This window comes from Sorex fumeus, unplaced genomic scaffold (genome assembly GCF_029834395.1).
Source record: "Sorex fumeus unplaced genomic scaffold, SorFum_2.1 ptg000034l, whole genome shotgun sequence".
Taxonomy (NCBI): domain Eukaryota; kingdom Metazoa; phylum Chordata; class Mammalia; order Eulipotyphla; family Soricidae; genus Sorex; species Sorex fumeus.
In genome coordinates, this window is record NW_026606091.1 from 8,663,132 (window position 1) to 8,686,983 (window position 23,852).

Below are 23,852 nucleotides of genomic sequence, written 5' to 3' on the forward strand. Positions count from 1 at the left end.
GGTGCCAGAAATCAGGTGCTGGCCTGATGTGTGCAAAGTGTGCACCCGGCCCTTTGACCATATCCCTGTTCCATGGAAAGGGAATTTAGGTAATTATTCAAAGTGCTGGAAAGATTTGCTATAAACATTTTGTAATATCTACCATTATGTTATAGACCTGAAATTAAGATAAGCCTGTATGTCAATAGCACCAATGAAAAATGCAATTGTGCCACATCAAAGGTCAATGTTGCGGAGCTTTTTTTTTTAACATCAAATTTCTTTGCATTAAAATGGAAAAATTAAGGAGCACTTGAAAAGACAGATAAAAGTGTGCTGCTAGTGGGAAAATTGCTTGGCACTATGAAAAGAATGGCTGCTTTAAAAGCAGTCATACCTGAATTCCAGAACTAGCTCACTATGTCACCTTGAAGACATAGTCACCTTGAAGAACTCTCAGCCTCAATTTTCTCATTATCACTTATATACGGAAATAACATGGTGGTGGTGGTGGTGGTGGTGGTGATGGTGTGTGTGTGTGTGTGTGTGTGTGTGTGTGTGTGTGTGTGAACACAGAAGCTTTAAGATTAGGTTTAGTATTAAAAAAAAGTGCACCATGTATGACAGAAACGAAGTAAGTGCATGTTGCTGTGGCAGTTGTTGATATTATTATTAAAGAAAGATATCTTGAGAAGGGAGAAAGAGGCAGGAAATGCTAGTGTGGAAGGATAAAATGTGGTTGTGTGAGCAGAGACTTGGGAACCTCATGATTGGCTTTCTCTACTTGGAATAACAATGTCTATTTTCATTTCCAGTTTCTTGTCAAATATAAGCAGATATTGTCAGCATTTATGGTCATTATACATCATTTTCATCAAACTCATTTAACAATGACATTCTTTCTAAGCTGTTTGTGTTCTTTCCTTCAGCATAGAGTTTATTAACCCTTTTTTTGAAGAACCTTCTTGTCATTGCTTCCTTCCTCTTAAAATCTGAAATGTTTTATTGTTAATTTCTAGAGAGAGAAGGAAAAATTGACCCTGCTTCATTTTTCTGTCTTTATAACCAAACCAAAAGATAACCTCAGACACTAGAATGAGCTTTCTCCCACTATTTTGACATTATATATTCATTTTGCTGCCACCCCTTTCTTAGGATTGTTTAATTTTCAGCTCTAGAAAAAAACATGAAAAACAATCCATTTCTCTAGTCTAAACAAATGCTCTCTTCTCTCATATTTTTCACGGAGCTTATGTTCAAATGAGAACCTTCTTCTAATAGTTTTCCAGCATGATAACCATTCATCCCATGAGAGCTATAGGCTTCTGTGAGACTTTTTAAAAGTGGGGGAGGGAGGGATTTACAAAGAATGTGATTAATACTATATCCCTAAGCAAACAATTAAATATCCTGTATCTGACACATAAGACTGGAAAATATTCATCTGTGGGCTATGTTTCCCAATGCAGAAAGACTCTGTATTGCTTCAGCTGTTTTTGCTTTAATGCAGGAATCATACCACTGTTTATTCTAGTTACGAGAGACCTGGATACTTCATGGGTCAGAATCGTGGCATAATATGAGATGTCCTATAGGTTCTCTCTCTTCTGTCTCCTTTTCAACTCTTTCAGATTTTCTGAGGAATATTTCTATATTCCCATATGAACTCCAAATATTGATCGAGAGGTTAGCACTTATCTTTTGTTTCCTTAGTGATACTATTTTCCTTTGCACTCTGGATGAGTTGAACAAGCTTAGTTGCAAAAATACGTCCATCTTTTAAAAGTTTGAAGGTCAGATCCATTAGTTTATCCCCAGATAAATGGCTTTCAGGCCAGTTGTAAGACTTGAAAACATTAACAAAAAGTTAGCCACATAATTCAACTAGTTAATTTGTCTCTAATTGTAGTGTAATCACAGTTAGATGTGGTCTTCTAAGTTATCCATGGAACTTGTTTTAACATAATAAATAGTGCTAATCTTGCCAACCCATCTAAATACTAGATGACAGGTAATTCTTTCTTTCTTTCTGGAAATGTAGGGACAGAAAAGAAATTTCCCTGGCTCATCTGGGTCCTTCACATGTTAATCAGGCAATTTATATCAGACAGATTAATAGGAGAAGTAACATTTAGTCGTAAACATATATATAACCCATCTGACTGTAAATTTAAAGGTAGAGGATGAGGAGTGGGAGGCAGAGGGTAGTGACACTCTCCAGAGCTAAGAAGTGATGTATGGCCCTAGGAATCAAGGAGAGAGACCTCACATAATGAGAAAGTGTGAAAGTGCAAAGAGGAGTGAAGGGAAGTCAGGGAGGAAGAAGGAAGGAAGGAAGGAAGGAAGGAAGGAAGGAAGGAAGGAAGGAAGGAAGGAAGGAAGGAAGGAAGGAAGGAAGGGAGAGAGGGAGGGAGGGAGGGAGGGAGGAAGGAAGGAAGGAAGGAAGGAAGGAAGGAAGGAAGGAAGGAAGGAAGGAAGGAGGGAGGGAGGGAGGAAATAAGAGGATGAGATGGGAGAGGAAAGGAAGGGGAAGGGAAGAAAAGAGAAGGAATGGGAAGGGGAGAAGAAAGAAAGAGAAGGGGGGAGGGGAGGAGAATAGAGGAGAGGGGAGAGGAGGAGAAAAGGAACTTGGAGGTGGGGGAGGAGGAAGAAGGGAGGGAAGGAGAAGATAGAGGAAGGAGAGAGGAAAGGAAGGGAAAGGGAACTGATAGAAATAAAATTCCAGATGTCCTGTACTTAGATAGTTGCCCTACCATAGATAGACTTCCACACTAGAAAAATTTGCTAGAGGTCACCCCAAATCTCAACTGATAGCGCCACCTGTGGAGGGACACTGAAACTATCGAAAGGAAGGGTGTGTAGTAACAGCTTCTGATGCAATGGGTATGGGGGATATGGACACCTGTTCGCTTAAAGACTGTGAATTTCTGAGGGAATACTGAGTGATTTTTTTAAGATGGGAGTGTTAGGCCAAATAACTCTGTGAACCTCAAATCTAGACAATGCTTCTAACTATATTCTTCTAGTTGATTAAGGAAGGTCAGAAGTTTCTCCTAAAACTGGCAGGGCCTCCAATTTTCTTACCTAGAAATGGTTCACATGCTAACTGAAAAATTATAAAGCCATTTTGTGGAAATCTTGGGTAAGCCTATGTGAATATTTAGAAGAGGCCTCTATTTCAAAATTAAGATGCTCTTCCTATTAGATGTTTTTTACTCTCTAAGTTTGAATATATTACCTTATACTACTAAAAATCAGTGAAGAATGATCACTTTACACCAGTCTTTCAAAAGGCTTATTGTGATTTCTAGAAACATATGGTTTTTGAAGAAACAACTTTTAAAATATAAATTGGTACATTTGAAGATTTGGATTTTGGATCATCTATATATTGCCTGGGTCTCTGGGCTTGGGTCCAGGAATTTGCATTTTAGTGAGCCCCAACTGGTAACTTTGCACAGTAAAATGCACATGAATCACTAAGTTGCCAGGAAATTCCGGGTGTGTGTCTAAGTGGAAGCTACTTAATTCATTAACACTTTCTTTTTAAAAAATTCTGACTGGGATCCCAAGTAGTGCTTAGCTATTCTGGAGGCCACTCCTATTGATACGAGGGACCACAAAATGCACCCTGGAAATGTTTGGGGGAGGGGCGGTCTAGAGCTCTACTTGTGGTAGTGGGGACCCAGTGATTTGAACTTGGGTCTGGGTACAAGCAAAGCATGCAACCCTGACAATGGAGCTATCAACTTGTTCCCTCTCTCTTTTTTATTTTTAAATTGAAAAGACAATCTTTCCTTTTAATAACTTTTGTAGGATATGTATGGGATGTATACAATACTCAGAAAAAAAATCGTCTATTTCTGAACCTACATTTCAAAATCCACACAATTTTATCAGTTATGTGGGAAAGGATAGCAATAAAAGAGAGAAGAGGATTAAGTAATTTAGGATGAGATCTTCCTAGGATCTAGCTATATTCTGCTGAAACTGAAATAGTGGTGATAGCAATGGTATGTGCAGGGATCATTCACTGCTTAAATAATAAACTAAGTGAACTTGCCATCATCACTTCCCATCCAATGCAGGCCATAACCCTGCTTTAGATAATTCATATTTCCTATGTCCATGTCCAAAATTGCAAATGACTGAGAAGGTTCTGCTTAATTCTACTAATTTCTCCTATTCATTATTGTTTCCTATAGATCCACAACTCAGGACCTGCTGACAGTACAGTTCAGTTTATCTTCTACCAGCCCATCATTCACCGATGGAGAGAGACAGATTTCTTTCCCTGCTCAGCAACGTGTGGAGGAGGTAATGGTGTTCTCTCAGCCTAGGTACTCTTGGCTTGGATGAGACTGGGCTAGTTTGATAGCAGAATTTCTTCAATCTGAAGGAAATTATTTTGTGCAGTGGTGAAAGTCTTTTTTTCTGAATGGTGCCAAATCCCCTCCTCAGACAGATACCTCAGTCTCAACACCCAAAAGTATTTTCTCTTGGTAGAGTCCTTTAAGGGGGAAATTGTCCTTATTTCTTTCCTGATTTCATGGAAGAGCAATATGACAAAAAAAGTATAGTTTGGCAAGAGCTTGATTTTAAGGAAATTCCCTCCACTTGAAAAAAACTACTTGTTGAAGAAAACGTATTTATTCAGAAATGCAGTGAAGAATGTTTTGTCAGTCTGTCATATAGCATAATGTGTCCAAAAAGAACCATAGTAACTTAATTAAAGGAAGTAGTTTATTACCATGGAGGGTGGGGGTGGATCACTATAGTGGGGCCATTAACTTGATTATTTTTTACCCTGTGCCATAATCCATGCATTGAAAGACATTCCACTTGGTCCCCACTTTTTTATTAAAATAGTTTGTTCCTAAAGAGTTATCCATATACATATGGTATGGGATGAAGATAAGAATTTATTTAAAATATGTATGTGTATATACTTATATATAAACATTTACTGTTACTGTAAAGGGTTTTCCCCCTTTTTCTGATCATAATTATAATGGTTATATAATTTAATTATTTTTACAATTGTTTAGCCATATTCCTAGAGAAAATTAGTTCATTTAAATTTTTTCATGTAATGTAATGAATAACTTAATTGATAGCTAAGTATTTTTCTACTTTGCCATTATTTCCTTCAAATAAATTTTTAAGAGTAAGTTTCAGAATTTGTGTGGCTTTTGGCATATATTACCAAAGTTCTTTCCAGTTTGGTAATAAGCAGCATATGAATACTTTAATTTCATTACAAACTGAGACAGTATTTGTAGATAATCATTTTTAATTCTTCTCCTATAAAGAGTATAAAATTATATGTATATTTACTTAAAAATTAGTGTATCAACTAACTCCCAACTTCAGCTTCATATAGACCTGTAATTGTATGACTCTAGGTAGTTAATATATAAAATTACCACTCAATTATTTTGACAAGAAAAAAGGATAGTATCTCAAAATGAAGAAAAATGATTATCTACAAATTGTTGTAAAGCAGTAAGTATGTATGATATTATTATCTGGGACTATATGATGTGAATAAACCAATGAAAATTGTATTCTAAAGAATAGTGTTATTTTAGCTTAAAAGTAGTCAAAGTTGAACTTGATGTTAAATAACTATCAATACACTTTCAGCCTTTCAGTTAATGTTTTTAGTTACTCTACCTTGCCTAAATAGAAAATTACTTTGTTTAAAAATGAACTGCCAATTGCTTTGATGTTTCATAAGAATATATTGTTTTGATATATGTATTAATGACCAGTAGGAAATGGTTTCTTTCCTTTTTAAATGAAAACCATGTTTTGTGAGAAGTAGCAATTCAGCAATGTGTCTACTATGGAAGTTTCACATAGAATTGCTTCTGGAGTGTAATTTTAATAACCTTGATAATTGCTTGGTCTGTAATAAGGCAATTAATGTTAAACTCATATAAACCCAACCCCATTGGATCAGTGGTTTCCAATATTTTGAACTATTAGAAAGTGTAGATAAAAGGAAATTTTTCCAAAATTTTTCTTTAAAAATCATATAAACTTGTCTTCCTCTCACTTCAGGTTTGAGAATAACTGACCTCTAAATTCCCTTTTATATTTCTGGTTCCAAATTCAACTGGCTGATCATTTTTGCTAAGTGTAAAAAATAGCTACGCCAAGTACCTTATAAAATTTTAGAAATGTAATTATGTGACTTTTTGGTTATTTTATTTCTACCCTGAATTTTCATTTCATACTCTAGAATAGCTTCAAAGCAATATGTATAAGCTGACCAATTATTATTTTATAAAAAATTTAGATTTGGAATTTATATATTTTTGCCACATTTAAGTACCTGATAAAATCTATACTTGAGTAAAAAGTATTATATGGAAAATTATAAAGTCATTAACTTGTTATAAAATTATCTGCTTTAGAGTATAATGTAATTGAAAAATAAAAGTATATTTACTCCTATAAAATAGTATTTTCTCTTTGATTTGCTCTTAAAACAAAAATTAAATGGAGCATGTGTTTTTACCATTACTTTCCATGCTTTTCATCTTTACAGTAAATTGTTAAGAGGTCTTTTTTGGTCTTTAATGAACAATTAACTTTTGTGGGTGGTCTGAGAACACAGCCTCAAGCCAGGAAATCTGGTTTATAAGCCTCCTTCTGATTTCCTAAAAAATTTTGCAAGTCTTTCAACCACTCTGGGTCTGACTTTCTAACACATATTTGGCAATAAAAATATCCGACCACCTGCCAGTGAGAATATATTTTGGGGACTGGCTAGGGGTAGAAAGATACAAAAAAGCTAATAAAAAATTCTTCCATATGTGCATTTATTTTTTACCCCAGATTTCTAAGTAGTTCTCATCACTACCAGCCACCAAATCCACAGATCAAGTAAGATGCAGGTAGGAAAAGTAAAACACATTATAAATAGAATTAAGTACTATTCAGCACCACTGATTTTTAATAGAAGATTCTCTTTGCACAGTAGAATTTTGTACATGAAAGGTAAGCCTTTAAACTTTTAATGTTAAAAATGAATTGTCAAATAAATGGGGGTAAGCAAAAAATTGAACATGTAAAATAATTTTTATTTTTAGTCCTTTAGAAAGCGAGATTAATAGTGGTTACTGCTGGGAATTTAATCATCCATGTATTCAACTCTATCCATTTAAGTTGAATAGTAAAAGCAATTTTCAAAGACAGCTGGCAGGACACGATTCTGTGCCATATACCATTCTTCCCCACACTGACCAAGGAACACAGTGTTAAGGTGTATTGTATTTTTATTTTATTTTACTTATTTGGGATGGAGGGAAGCACACCTCTCTCCTATCTGGAGATGCTCAGGTATTATTCCTGGCTGAGCCGGAGCCATATCATAGCGGGTAGGGCGTTTGCCTTGCACACAGCCCACCTGGGTTCAATTCCTCCACCCCTCTCCGAGAGCCCGGCAAGCTACTGAGAGTATTCCGCCTGCATGGCAAAGCCTGGCAAGCTACCCATGATGTATTAGATATGCCAAAAAACAGTAACAAGTCTCACAATAAAGACGTTACTGGTGGCCACTCGAGCAAATCGATGAACAATGAGAGGACAGTGCTGCAGTGCTACTCCTGGCTATGCATTCAGGAATTGCTCCTGATGGTGCTCAGGGACTATATAGGACACTAGGGAGTAAACCTAAGTCTATCCAGTGCCAGGCAAGCACCCTATCCATTGTACTATTGCTTCGGCCCCTCTATTTTACTTTTATGTATTTATTTGAGAGCTTGATCCTTAGTGCCTTAGGAACAAGAATATTCATACTTTGGGGGATAATAAACACTGATAATCATAATTCTAGTTTAAATGTTTCCTTTGATGAAATAATTATATCACAGAAATAAACAGCAATATTTCTAACCATGAAGTTCTTTCTACATACCTGTATGTAGTTAAGCTCATTAAATAGAATATAGATATTAAAATTTCAGTGGATCTCTAAGGGAAACACCTGATAGTTTAGTTCTGTGAAAATGAATGCATCTTGCATTTAGCTCTCACCTATCTTGTACCCTGAACACAACTGAAGCATTTGGGAGGGTTGTCATTAATGTAAGAGAGTTGGACAACATAAAGAAATATATTGAGGGGCAGAATGATAGTACAGTGGGTTGGGCATTTGCCTTGCATGCCATTGACCTGAGTTTGATCCCCAGCATCCCATATGGTCTTCCGAGCAATGCCAGTAGTAATTCCTGAGTTCAGAGCAGGAGTAACCCTTGAACATAGCTGGGTGTGACCCAAAAAGAAAAAAAAAAAGAAATGAGTTGAGATGTGCATGTTTTTTTGTTTAGGGGCCACACTTGGCAAGAAGCTGCCCCCAATTCCATGTTGGGGGCCACTCTGTGTAATGTTTAGGGGATTCTAAAGAGATTGATATCAAACCCAGGCCTCTGACATGCAAAGCATGTGCTTTTGACACTTGAACTGTCTCTCCAACCCTGACACGTGCTTTTAAACTTACCTGACACTGCAGGTTACCAGCTGACATCGGCTGAGTGTTATGATCTCCGGAGCAACCGAGTAGTTGCTGATCAGTACTGTCACTATTACCCAGAGAACATCAAACCCAAACCCAAGCTTCAAGAGTGCAACTTGGATCCTTGTCCAGCCAGGTCAGTCAAGTTTACTAGTTTGTTCATCATAAACATAGATCAAGTTCCAAAGAAGCTTCTTTAATGAAATGTTTTTATGTTAAAAATAAATGTGTTGAGTCCAATGTTCATTCCTAGATGTGTCATTCTTACACATGCCCCTTGCTTTTATCACTATAATTGATGTCATCTCAGAGTCTACATATATAAACCTGCCAATGAAGTATACACTTCAAGGTCATTTTTGTCTCTGATTTCTGGTCATTTGTTTCATCTCTTTAGTTAGAACCAGGTCAATGGACCATAACAAATGTGTGGTGCTTTGTTCTCAGGATTTGTTCCCTTTTAACTTTGTCACCTGACCAGTGGCAAATCAGAGCAGAACATAGTTGACAGCCTCAGCTGACCCATATTAACCTGTGCTGTCTCACACTGATCAATTAGACTCAAAACCAGTCTTACACCTAGTAATATAGTTGGACAAAGTCAGCATTTGTTCAAAGAGAAACCAGGACTTATTTCTCATAATCAGATTTAGTTTAAGTTTTCTTAATTAGTAGCTTGCAAAAGACACTTAGCCCTTTCACCTATCATGGATTGATTTTTTAAAACTTGTTATTGGCTGTCAAATTACTTGCACTATAAAGAATAAGTGTGAAAAATGAAGTATTGTTACTTATAAGTAACCATACAAGTATAATAAAAGAATCTTTTCATGGGTAAAGCATTTGCCTTTTTAGTTGCAACTTTCTTTATTCGCTTAACTTATTTATTCTCAACATATGAGAGAATAAGTCCAATTAGAGAACAAAATAAACCCCTACAAATTTAATCAAGAAGATCAAACATCAAGACCCCTTTCCCAAGATCCTTGAACTTCTGAGAAGGATCTCATTTTTTAAAATCAGTTTACTCATTGTATGGGTATAAAAAACTAGGAATATTTAGAATATGATATGAGCAATGTAGATGATAATGAATTTATCTATAATGATAAGCAATGCAATTGTAGCTTTTGTTTTCTCTTGTCAATTTTTTATAATGTGTATTCTTTCACTTTTTCTGCCTTACATTTATGAATTCTATTTTGACTTGTTATGTGAAGTTATTTTTAGCTAACTTTTCAAAACTTAATTTCTAGTTTAGAAAAGAGAATTTAAAATAACTTTATTTTACTAGGAAAGCAATAGATATTTTATGAGATAATTGATTTTCATGAAGTTTAACTTTCATATTTCACCAGAAAATAATTTATTAAGAATGGAATAAAAAACTGTAATTTTTAATGTTTTATTCATATTACATAATGAAATTGAATGAAAAAGGATATATTGTAAAAATTTTGCTTAATGTTCTTTATTTTGGAAATATGATGAGTATAATAATTGTTTTAACTAAGATAGTTGTCTCATGCAATTCAATCTGATTTTCAAATTATTCTGCTTACTATAAATCTTTTTCCATATTCATACCTGAATATTGGTTAGTGAAATGCACAGTTATCCCAGATGGGTTTACTCAATCTCAGACTTTTAAAATATGATAACTTCCTTGAAAATCCTTGTATTTCTAGGAACAAGAATAATTTGCCTCCCATATGCATAAAACTTCTCCCCCAAAGTAATATTTTATTATTGCCATGAAATAAAAACATTTTGTTGAAAATTTTGAGAAAATGTTTGTAACCAAGAAAAATTTCCTTATCTTTTTCTGACTTTTGATTTTTACCTTTTTTCTCTGCTGGCATAATATTTTTGGCCTCTATAATGCAGAAGCAAAAAGTCATTCTATATCCAAAGAACTTTGCCCATGAAATGTATGCTTGTTCTGTGTTATTTTAAAAAATGTCATGGATTATATGCATAAATTTTATGACATGTCTATATAAAAAAAGAGATAAAAATAAGCTCAAGGAAAATGTCAGGGAGCTTCTTTTTTTTATAACAGAGTAATTAAACAAAGCTATTAAAATTAAGACCTACAAATAGTGAATTTAATAGGAAACTGCTTTAGGGAGTGTTTAGATATATTATTTTGAAGTTGTTATTTGACAATTTCTATGTAATTCTTTGGGCTTATTCACATACCTAGGATCAAAATAACCTTTCTAGTTTTTCATAAAGAATAAAAAGAGATGATCTTATAAAAGAAGATAAAGGGACTATAAAAGTGACCTGTCTTCTTATTAGATCTTTCAACATGAATCCCTCAAGAAATTGTTTTCTATCAGAGGTTGCTGAAATTAGAGAGTTCTAGACATTGTGAACACTCCTTCTCAGCAGTTTTTACCCCATGTTCACTCAGATTATTAAAACTCATTTGAAAAATGTCAAAAAAAGTCTTTTCTAAATACTTATTTAACTGTCTAATACTAAAATTAATGTGACACATTGTCATTTAACCTATGCATTCATGTCCAAAATTAAAAATCCCAAAGCAAATGTATTAATTTATATTTTTCATACAGAAACTTACATGTTTTAATTTTAAAAGAAATTTATTATATTTTTATATTTTTCTGTGTTAGACTAGTTTTTTTTTTTTAATTGTACACTGTTTCTTTTTATTTGTTCTCTGTCTAGACTGGAAAGGTACCATAGACAGCAACGAGTACAGTAAATGATTAAATCTACAACCCTAAATTCATTATTATATTCACTATTATTATAGACTTCAGAAATACTATATTAGTACCCACAGAATGGGGTGGAACAGATTCTTCCATTAAATTAGTACTTTCAGACCATGCCAATGAAACTGTTCTGTAAAGTTACTAAATGTATATATTTTAAAATATTTATAAACATTAGGGCTGGAGCGATAGCGCAGCGGTAAGGCGTTTGCCTTGCACGCAGTCAACATGGCTGACCCGAGTTCAATTCCTCCACTCCTCTCGGAGAGCCCAGCAAGCTACAGAGAGTATCTTGCCCGCATGGCAAAGTCTGGCAAGCTACCCGTGAAGTATTCGATATGCCATACACAGTAACAACAAAGTCTCCAATGGAGATGTTACTGGGCCTGCTCAAACAAATCAATGAACAACGGAAGGACAACATTTCATAAACATTAATTCACAAAAGAAGTTTATTTTGACAGGTCAAACTCAGTTTAACTTACTTGAGCTAAGGGAAACCAAAAAATATATTGTAACAATTCTAAACATGTTTTAAAAATCAAATACTCTACCCTCACCCTTACCTTCTTCTGTTATGTCCATAAAAATGAAAATGAAAAAAATTCTAATATTGCAAGATTGAGTTGAAAAAACTTTTACCATTAGCAACTATATCTCTGTGCAAATATAGTTTTGTCCTTACTATACATATAAAACCAAAACAAACCAAAAATGAATTGATAGGGCTGGAGCGATAGCACAGCGGTAGGGCGTTTGCCTTGCACGCAGCCAACATGGCCGACCAGAGTTCGATTCCTCCTCCCCTCTCGGAGAGCCCGGCAAGCTACCGAGAGTATTCGATATGCCAGACACAGTAACAACAAAGTCTCCAATGGAGACGTTACTGGGCCCGCTCGAGCAAATCGACGATCAACGGGAGGGCCTTTACTTTACTTTACTTTACTATGATAGTAATTAGTCATTATCCTTATCTTCATTTTTTGTTTACCAAAATGACCACAACGTTCTCATTAATTTGCATTAAGTGATGGAAATATTAGACATTCAAACTAATAAATGACACTAATTACTATCTTCACTCACCAACTTTATCCACTGGTTTCCGTAGTTGTGGATTAATTCATTTATTTGTTTTTAGAGCTAAAAAGACTGAGAGTTAGCCTACTCTTTTTGAAATAATTTCATGTTCACATGGCTTTTTTCAAACATAAATATTGATAATTTAAAATTCTATGATAAAATAACAAATATCACTAATTATACACTATTCCCAAATAACCACTGCTAATGCTTTTGCTATATATTCTATTTTTCTTTCTATTCATGTCTATTGTTCATAACATAGATGAGAATTTAACATATACAGCAGACATTTAGAATTTAAAGCTTTAATATTTATAGTTTCTGCTCTTCTTAAGAAAACCCAAATAGCTCTAGCATGCAGTAGCTTGACATATTGCTGAGACAAGAATTTGAGTACCTTGTATTCTAAGACCAACAATTAAGCCTACCTGGCACCCAGCAGTTTGTCTCAAGAGAACTTTGATGCTCTCAGCTGATGTCATGTATATAGTCATTTTCATAAAGTGATAGCATGCCTATAATAGGAAGGGAAAGGAAAGGGAAGTTGAAAATTGAATGGTTTTTAGCTAAAATTAAGAATGTTTGTCATTAGTGTACTATGAATGTGATATCACTGACCTCATCAAATACTCTATATGCAAATATAAATGCTGGTGGTACTCCCAACTTGGGTGCTGCCGCAAGTCCAGAGGCATGTCCCTTCAAAATGTCAGGAACTACAACAAATTTCTATTTAATTTCTATTTCATTCTATTCTTTTCATACTGCTGTGTGAACCCTTTCCTGTGTATGTAGCTAAGTCTCTGGGTTCCAATCAAGTGTACTGTCCTCTTGAGACTTCTATGCTGAAACTGTAGTTCCAGTCTTAGATCAGGAGGGGAAGAAAAAAAAAGAAATTTAATGCAGTGCCTGATACTTTATAATAGTATGTTATCTTTGCCTTTTGGGTGAAAGATAAATCCCACAATGTGGCCAGAAAGTCTAAAAATGTGTATCTATTGCTCAGCACCAACTAAAAAAGTCTTAGTTTGGGTTCAGTTAATAAGCACTTTTTGTTTTCAAAGAGATTTAAATGTAAAATATGCTACATTTGTCCTTATATATCTCAGACTCTGAGACTGGTAAGATATTAAGTCTGTCTAGGGGAAATTGTGCAAGACATTGTTCGTGAGAAGATCAGAGAACCACCTTTTCAGATGTTTTTGGCACAGACCTCTAGTTTTCTCTCCAGCACAGTAATGAAGGGGGCTTAAATTGGCAAGGGTTGGACAAGTGAAAAAAGCTCTCACTCATCACACTATCATGGTCACAATCATTAGCAAACAAATCTGTTTTTAACTGAAACTATATCCAGATTCCCCCTTCCCTCAAGGAATTCAGAGAAACAGTCCTAAGCAAATGCCCAAACTTGTATAACCCAAGCATCAGTTCTTGGTGAGTTCAAGTGGGATTTTTTTTTGTCCACTTCCATTTAATTTGACAACAAACTGCGTAAGTCATCCTTGGCAGTGAACCAAATTATGAACATTACCTCAGAACTGAATTCGAAGGCAACTTTAAAGAAATAATCTGCATCATGAGAGGCAGTGGGTGTAGTGTAAAAATTTGGTCACACTAACTTGGTGACCTGCAAGTCCAACAATGACCCTGTTGGTAGTTCAAAGAGAACTTTGAAGTAAAACAATCTAACTTGAACTCCCAGATCTATCTACTGGTAGATCTTTTGGAAAATTTTTCTCTCTAGGACCAAGAGTTTTTCATCCTGGGAAGTGAAGATACTAGTACTTACCTCAGAGAGTGGTGATGAGGAATAAATGATGTTATACATGTAAAAATCTCAGTAGAGTGCCTGAGACATGATAAGCTACAATATAGGTTAGTTTTCAGTAATTATTATGAATAAGATCACAGTTATTGTTGGAATGTAATCTTAGAGAAATTCCTCGGCTCTGGAGAAATCAATCTTCTTGTCCATGAAAGAAAGAGTGTGACATTAGAATTCTGTTTTGATATCACTGTATCACTGTCATCCCGTTGTTCATTGATTTCCTCTAGCAGGCACCAGTAACGTCTCCATTCATCCTAGTCCTGAAATTTTAGCAAGTGCCACATTGGAGGCTCTTTCAGGGTCAGGAGAAAGAGACCCATCATTGTTATTGGGTTTTGGCATATCTAATATGCCATGGGGAGCTTGCCAGACTCTTTCGTGCAGGCAGGATACTCTCGGTAGCCTGCGAGTTCTCCAAGAGCAAGAACTAGACAATAATGTTTAGGTTTATGAAGATAATTTTTCTGTTGTTTTACAACAGTAGGAATAAATTCCTAGCAAATATTTTTAAAACTGTGATTAAAATGTAAGGTAATTTGCAACTTCTGAAATTCCAGTCAGTTTCAATGATTTAATAATCCCCACTTTAACTCCCTGTGTAATGATGCAGGTTAATTTACATGAGATTTAATTTACTAGGATGTATGCCAGTCTGTCTCTAGTAAAGAACTCAGTGTAAGGACTAGAAATCAAATTATATAAGGACTAGAAATTAAAGTATATACAAAGTTTTTCTATTCACAGGGATCTTTTTATTACAATGGATAAATGATTTATAAAAGTAATATCTTCCTTTCTTTTAATCAGCCTCATTTAAATATACTTTTAAAGCAATTAATGAGTAAGCAATAAGAAAGACCAAAAAACCTTCATGCATCATTTATAATGAGATAAAAATTTAAAAACTTCTGGTACTTTTTACATTGCATGACCATATTCTTTCCAAGTATATAGACACACCATATATTATAAGGCAATCTGTTATTGGAGCATTTTGATTCTTGCACTGTCACTTTATCACTAACAGTACTGATAAATTATTCTACTTAAATTTTCTTTTTTCTTTTTTGGGGAGTCTCTGTTAAGCATTTCTAAGGGTATCTAAAGCCACACTCAGTGATACTCAGTCAACTTCACCAGACAAGTCAGTGCTAAGGCCAGAGGACACAGCACTGTTCAGGCCTTGTCATGCTAGGAACCACCAGGGTCATACTTGATGACACTGTGGGGACCTCCAGTGTTACACCTATTGGTTCTCAGTGGATCATATGATGGTAGGGTCCACATGCAACGCATTCACTCCTGATTCCTGTATTTTCTTCCAGCTCTGTATCTTAAACTCTTTCAAGGTGTAAATTTGTTTTATGTAACTCTTGTCATCAACTTGTAAGAATGGGCATTGTCATCATTGCTAACCTCAGTCTTTCAATTGCCTTTATTAGTTCAGTGACTACTTCACTTAACACCTTTAACCCTGAAAATGTTCCATTTGTAATGTAAGTATAACATTCCTGTGACGGAGTAGCCTTAAGAATTAAATGAGATCATGTATGTAAAGCTCTTAACAAATTGTCAATCTCACAAAAGAGCCAAACCTGGAAAATATAAATTTTTTGTTTGCCCAATATTTTTTTACTTGATTACTTAATGTTTGTAAAGATCTTTCACTCAGTTTGATTTTAATATTTTCTCATTTGCTTTTTATATCCCTGGGAATTTAGCAGCTAGAGATGATATTTTTAGATGGGAAAACTGAAACCCTAAAAGATTATGTAAATGCCCCCAAGTTAGGATAGAAGCAAGATCACTAAGCCATGGCTTTAAATTCTTTCACTTCTAGAGTATCCCCTATCCTACATAAATTTAGGTACCCTGGTCCCTGGCATAGAAATCATGCCAGCAGATCCAAAAATGCCCTTGCTCTGCATGATGCCTTTAGCAACCAAGGAGATCTGATTTAAACTCAACTGTCTTCCACAGATAACACAAAACTGCTAACCATATCACTGCAAAGCTTGGTACCAAGGGGTTACTTACTCAGGTCAGGCACACCTCTTTCATGTAAACATTATTACTGATATTTACTTAAACCAAGCAATGACTGAATATGTCAGAACAGTAAAAGAAAAAGTAAAGCCTCCAAATGTTAGTTTCGTTTATTTAAATGTAGAAAGCATTTTAGACTCCAAAGTCATTAAATTAATAACTTTTAACTACAGAAAGGTAAATATGAAGAAATTAACATGCTATTTCATAGAGCAATGTTAACGTTTTGGGTCACATGATCAGAAACTCCCCAATAATGTTTTTATTTTAGCAGAAAATTAATAGGTGCCTGAATTTTTATTTATTTATTTTTTTGCAAATTTTGGATGACAGAGCGGTTTTTTTGGTCTGATCCAAGAAGTTTTTTATTTTCTATTTAGGATGGTTTTAAAGCCTATGACCATATGACCTATTTATAGACTGTGCCCTCATGCTGGATCTTAACTTGCCCCTGATAAATAGAGAAACTTAATTATTTTGTAAACTCACCAAATGTTCAAGTAAAAGGAATTTTGAGCTAGTCTCTAGCTAAGTGATTTTTCAGCCTATGGCTCACAGCTGTTGTTCACAGGTTCTGAGTTCTGCCTTCAGTGGAGATTAGGAAGAGGAGGGACAGAGGAAACTAAATGCAATAAATTTCCAGGCCCCCATTGTTTAAAAAAAAATGGAATCACCATGAGATACATAGTTACAAAGTTGTTTGTTATTGGGTTCCAGTCATACAATGTACAATCGTCTGTTCCTTCACCAGTGTACACTTCCCATGCCAGTGTCCCCAATTTCCCTCCCGGCCCACTCCCCACAGCCTGCCTCTATGGCAGACTCCTCTCTCTCGCTCTCTCTCTCTCTCTCTCTCTCTCTCTCTCTCTCTCTCTCTCTCTCTCTCTCCCGTCCCCTCCCCCTGCCCATGCCTTTCTTCCTTTTTCCTTTCGGGTATTATGGTTTGAAAAACGGGTTATCATGTTTGTCCGTTTACCTCCTTTCAGCACTCAGTAGTTGTCCAGAGTAATCATTTACAGCTATCTTTGTCATAATGGTTCCTTCTCTATCCTAGTTGCCCTATCCCCACCACCATTTGTAACAAGCTTCCATCATGGACCATTCCTCTTAGCCCTTATTTCTACTGCCCTTGGATATTAGTCTCAGACAATGTTGCTGTTGTTGTTGTTTTAATATTTCACAAATGAATGCAATCATTCTATGTCTGAGGAAGTTCCTCTCCTCTGACTCATTTCATTCACCATGATGCTCTCCATGTCTAACTATTTATAAGCGAATTTCATGACTTTATTTTTCCTGGTGGCTGCGTAGTATTCTATTATGTAGATGTACTATATTTTCTTTATCCAGTCATCTGATTTCCAGCACTTGGGTCATTTCCAGATCCTGGCTAGAGTGAATAGTGCTGCAATAAACATAGAAATGCAGATGGCTTTTCTGCAGTGTGTTTTTGGGTCCCCAGGGTATGTTCCCAGAAGTGGTATTGCTGAGTAACGGAAGCTCAATTTTCGCTTTTTGAGGAATACCCAACTTGTTTTCCAGAAAGAATGGGTCATTCAGATTTCCCATGAAGAACAATGTAGAAAAGTCTCTTTCTCTCAGAATCCACACCAGCACCGTTTGCTCTGTTCTTTTGAATGTGTGCCAGTCTCTGTGATGTGAGATATCTCATAGTTGCTTTGATTCGCATCTCCCTGATGATTAATGTAAAGCATTCTTCATGTGTTTTTTGGCCATTTGTATTTCTTCTTTTGGGAAGTATATGTTCATTTCTTCTCCCCGTTTTTTTTTTGATGGGGTTGGATTTTTTTTGTAAATTTCTACCAGTGTCTTATATATCTTGGATAGTAACCCCTTATCAAATGGGTATTGGGTAAATATTTTTTCCCATTCTGTGGGCTGTCTTTGTATCATAGTCACTATTTCTTTTGAGATGCAGAGGCTTCTTAGTTTAATGTAGTTCCATTTGTTGACCTTTGCTTGGTTCCACTTGCTTGGTCAGTTTCATCTTTAAGGATACCTTTAGCTTCAATGTCATTGAGGGTTCTGCCTACATTTTTCTCCATGTACCTTATGGATCTGGGTTTGATATCAAGGTCTTTAATGCATTTTATCTGAATTTTTCAGGCACCCATTCTTACCGCAGTATAAAATTCCTGATCTGACCCACTAAAAGTTTGCAGAAGTGCAAGTATAGTTCACTTATGGCTTCACAGACATAAAATAACAACAAGAAGACCTAGACTTATAATTTTCCTCTCCTGGTAAGGAGAGTGTGCATTTCCTCCTTTGGACATTCATTTCTGTGGTCTGACACTCACGAAAGAGCTAGTACTTGTGTCTTTTCCAAGTTTTTATTACTTTCTCCTCTTCCATTCTCAACTGTTGCTTAGGAAGTGATTGCTGTCTATGGTGTAGTGGGAAGGATGAATTACTATATTCTGTACAAGAATCTCTTCTGCCACCCACATTTTCACTGATTCTTTTTTTTAAATGAATACCTGGCCTATATTGTTTTATGTTAGGAACCAGGGTGAAAGCAAAAAAATCTAGTCGATTCTGAGCCCCAAAACTTCTGGGAGATGAGGAAAGCTGGGCTGGAAACTTACAAAGCAATATGCTATCAGAAACACACATGACACAGAGAGGGAGTAAAAAAATTTTAAATTACCATGGCTCTTTCTGGGAGGGATCCAATGAAAAGACAGAATGAAGACAAACAGGCTAGAGCATAGTTGACATTGATCAATCCCTTCTCTGCCTTGTATCACTCAATCATTTCTGCATGCCGCGCTGCTTTCCTTGACTGCCAAACCATCTTTTTTACTTAGTCTGCCCTTTCCTCAAGATGGCAGAGCTAAAGACAAGGAGCAGCACTGAAAATGTGACCATGAGTGGTGGTTTGAGAATCTTTAACATTATGTTTGCTTGCTCTAATTATACACGGTGGTTTGTATCTTGCTTCAGTGTTCACATCCTGATGATGTGATTTGAATCCATGAGTATTTACTAATTTCTCTGACTGTGCGTATCACTCTGCCAATAATTAAAGTGAAGAACCCAAGATAGGTTCTGCTCCATAATGTAAAACTAAAGGAAACTTACACTTAATTATAAGTGAATATGTAGTTAACAGTGATGAGAGAAATTAATAGTGTGATGGATGAGAGATTTATGGGTAGAAGTTGAAAGAGAAATTTTGGACAGGCTTCAGAAGGAGTAGCACCTGATTAAGAATGTCACTGTGTATTAGAACACCATTTGTGTCTTCTGACTTGGGGAGTAAAGTGTCAGTTGCTCTGACAACAATTAGCAGGCTGTATTGGAGGAATGCTCATAGAAAGGTATTTTAGGATATTGCTACAAAAGGGCCCAAATTTGGTCAGAGTGTCATTAGTTGGCAGATCTTACACTGAAAGAACTGAAACTGTAGGAAATATGGGGAAGAGAGATAGTAAAGATGTCCCATAGTAAGTAGCCTGATGGGAGGGTGGCAGCGCCTTCAGCTGTAATAGTGATCACAAAGCAGGAACCAGTTTACAGTGGAAGATAATGAATTGCCTGATGCACTGAGCTTGTCCTGTGTCAGGAAGCCTATCCAGCTGTCAGGAAGTTGGAAATGAAGCTTGGCAGCTCAGAAGTGACAGGATGTCATGAGAGAGTCCATGGGAAGGAGTGCTGAAACCATGAAGGGGGTTCCTATTTTCATTTCATCCTAAAATGATCCCAGTAACCCATAACTTGACACCAATGGGGCTAGTTATGCTAGGATTTTTCTTGAAGAGGGAAATTTGTCAAAATAGGTAAATTCCACCACTAAGGTATATGAGGCTGATTATGGCTTGGTTGTTAACATTAGAGATAATGCTCTGAAGAAGTGTCTGAGAAGATTTAGAGACAGAGTCTCAATAATCTTTAAATAGGACATGAGTTTTCAACTCATGGGCTAATTTTACTATTTTATATCTCGTATTTCTAAATATTTCTGAGGTTTCAATTTTTCTTGAAATTTTCCCAATTACCATAAAAGAAGTAAAAGGGAATGAACTTGAAAAACAGACCAACAAAGAAAGGAAAAACAAAAGGGCCCATAATGCAAACACCAGAAACTAACAATGGGTTTTAGTCTTTCTCTAATATACTTGTTTGTGCACATAGACCTTATGATAATGGCAGGATGGGTGATTGTATGAACATATTAACTTTTTAATTATATATAAATAGATGATATTGCATATTTATTTTATATCTACTTATTGTCAAGTGACATTACATTTGAGTATTTTCCATGTTTAAAAAGACTGAAAGCTTTTGCACTTCAGAATATTTCACTGCATGTCCCCTTCATAACATGAAGCATTCTCCTACTACTGGATATTTCAGTCAAGCATGTGCTTGGAGAGGATGAGGTAGAGGTAGGACATAGGTCCTATACCACATCAGTCCAGAATGATTACTTTCTTATCTTCACCTTCTTCCCGACCCACCCCCCTGAGATCCTAGGCTTTTGCAGAATCTAAGGAGTGCATGAATGGTCAGAAGAGTTTAGGCACTGGAGAATGGACTGTGTCACAGCAAATTAGCTTGCGCATATATTTCTTTTTTAATTGATTTAAAAATCATTTTGCCTCATTCACCAATTGCCTTCTCTCACATATTATATTCAGATGCATATTTAAATGAATGTGTGTGCTCACGTGAGCGCACGCACATACACACACACACATACATGCACACAGACACTCACTTATACACAGAGATCTAGGAAGGACTTCTTAAAGTCCCTTATGGCATTTCTTTTTCAAAATTCTTTGACGTGGACACTTTGTCTGAGAGGTAGAGGTGATGGGGGGGGGGGCAGTATCTTAAATGTAAGCAACAGGAAGTTAAGTTCAGACAAGATTGCCTGCCTTTCTACAACAGTGTGGTGAAAGACTAGGGCCATGGCATGAACCCCAGGAGAGAGCAGAGCCCAAGCGCACGAGTATACATTAACAGGACTTGACAGAGCACCATTGTTTTGATCTTTCTGTTTTCACAGGTGCCATAGAGTCATTTTATGAGTCTTCACCATGACCCATGCCATAGAAAGATAAATATAGCTATAGTTTTGCTAAATTCAGGTTTAAAGCTCTTTACTCAAACAAAAACATAATTTCTAAGTCAGACCATAGCAGAGTCCAACATCTTGAATTCTGTACATTTCCCCTTCCCCCTGCCCTTTTCTTTTCCAGATTGTTTCTTTGATATTGCTGCCTCCATTTAAATATCATCAGCTGATAAATCAATTAGCAGATAACTGCAACATTTCATTCTATAATGAAAACGAGAAAGCATAGCTATAAATTTTTTCAGGAGTGAAGGCCATGATATGCTTTTCTGCATTTAGAAATTGATGATGGCATAAGCAAAGATACTAGGCCTAGGTAAAATATAGCTTCAAAGCCGATTTTTATTTATTTCTAAATTACTATTAGACGTGCATATATCCAAAGCTATTAGAACTTATAAAGTTTTGAATTCTTTAAAATATAGTTCTTTTAGAAAGGAATTTTCAATTACTAGATAAAAGAAATGGTAGAAATAGTTCTAGAGTGTAACCAAGGTGAAATTTGCTTTTCTCATTCAACTGCTTATCTGTCAAAAATAAAGTTTTTTAAAAAGAGTGTCCATAGAACAAAAATGAAAATGAATATTAATGTTTATTGAATTTTTGTATCTATTAGAGCTATCAATTTTAACATACCTAAAAGGCATCATGAATTATGAGCATTGTTACATATGCATATATCAAAAAAATTTAGTCATGCAAATTAGTAAAAAAAATTTATACCAACAAATATGGAAATTTAGTCATGTAAGATAAATGGTTTTCTCAGAGACAGAAATCCATTTTCACAGTTTTGCTTTCCATTTTCTTTTAAACAAACTTAATTCTCACATGTATTCTTCCTCATATTTATTCTTTCAGGAACTGTGTTTATTTTGTTCTCTTGTCCCTTCCTATTTATCATAATCACTTGCCATTATTATATTTTTAATCTTTCTGATCCCCAGTACACCCAACTTACACTATCCAAAAGCTTAGTTGTGATAGCCATATAAATGAAACATATTATAACAATCGAATATGGATTAATATAACATGGAATAAAAATAAAAGTATTTGAATACAAGTGTAAAACACCCATACACACACATAAAATTTTGCACATATAAATAGATATCCAGCTATCTTGGGGATTATATTGAATGCATGAGTTGCTTCAGTACTCAAAGAAGAAACTTCCCATTATTTGTCATTTGCAAAATGTCTTCTGCTCAGGCCCTCCCATTCCCTGTCCCAGGGTGCCACCAACTGATTGAGTTTTCTGTCTCCCACTCTTTGGTGAAAGGTCTGTTGCAGTGTTCCTTTTATCTGAGATTCATGAGTCATAAATCTTCCATAAACCATTAGACTCAGCAAGAAGAAAAATCTTGACCATTAGACTCTTGAATCAAAATCAGTCAGGTGGATTAGTGCAGTATCTGGGAGTCTTGAAGATCTTTGGGAACTTCCAAATCAACTATAATGTCATTTCTTAAGGATCCATTAGCCACACAGCCTATAAGATAATTTCCTGTGGCTCCTTTAGTCTCTAGCTCTAAATCTGACTTGTTCCCCCAAATACCAGGTAATAACAAACCTACCAATCACAGCCACTAGTATAATCTCAGTTAGCACTATATCACGTGTTGCAGACCACAAAACATCTTTTGTTTATTATCTCACCTACATTCAACTTTCTTTTGTTGATAGTTGCCTGTGATATTTATTATTTTCCCTTTCCTTTATAAAATAATCAAGTGGCTTTTTTCCAAATATTACTGAAATCTTTAGGTCTGCCAAGAGAACAAATCTATTTGCTCATACACATGACATAGTATTTGTCAATTCTCAGGTACATACTCGTGTTAAAGAGCTCTCTCTTTCATCAGAAGTGAGACAGAACCATAATTGCTTGGTGAGCATCTGGAAGTAACATTAATAATGATAATAATAATAATGACCTCATACTATATATAATTTAGGGGATTGAAGAACATTTACAAGCTTATTGTGTCATAGTTAATAATGAGGTGCCAAGATTTCTTGCCACCACCCTTTCATTGGTATTTCCTGCTTGGATCAGAGAACTAATTATAGCAAAAGGTACCCTTTCAAAGAACTTGCCCCATCCTACAGTATAAAGAATAGCATTAAGATAAACGGTTTTAATATTCTTTTTAGAGACAAATTATTAATGTTGTTTTGCGTTTGTATAAAGATTGTATAATGTAATCATTTAGTGTTTATTTTATTGTGTGTACCTTCTACTCAGAGGGTTGGCATTATTGTTCCTAACAGTGACGGATACAAGCAGATCATGCCTTATGACCTCTACCATCCCCTTCCTCGGTACGTAAATCAATCATCCTGATGCTAGAATTAGTAAGTCAGTCTTCTGCTTCTTATAGATATCTGAATCTAGATATATATTTTGTGTTTTTTTTCTGTAAGAATAAAATGGTAGATAGCATATTTTGCCATTCATTCTGAGCTCTTTTAAATAATACGGGCATGCTCAGAATGTAAGTTTGTCACTCAAATGCCAAATGCCAC

At 35.5% G+C, this 23,852-nt stretch overlaps 1 protein-coding gene across 2 annotated transcripts in view; it reads left to right on the forward strand.

The window, feature by feature from the left end:
• ADAMTSL1 (ADAMTS like 1) overlaps positions 1-23,852 on the forward strand; it is a 454,178-nt gene that overhangs the window by 192,759 nt on the left and 237,567 nt on the right. Inside the window, exons 8-10 of one of the 2 annotated variants that reach the window (XM_056117099.1) lie at positions 4,185-4,296; positions 8,501-8,639; positions 23,598-23,648. In XM_056117099.1, the coding sequence (XP_055973074.1) occupies positions 4,185-4,296; positions 8,501-8,639; positions 23,598-23,648 (302 nt within the window). The remainder of the gene's footprint in view (positions 1-4,184; positions 4,297-8,500; positions 8,640-23,597; positions 23,649-23,852) is intronic. The other variant, XM_056117100.1, reaches the window with a different exon arrangement.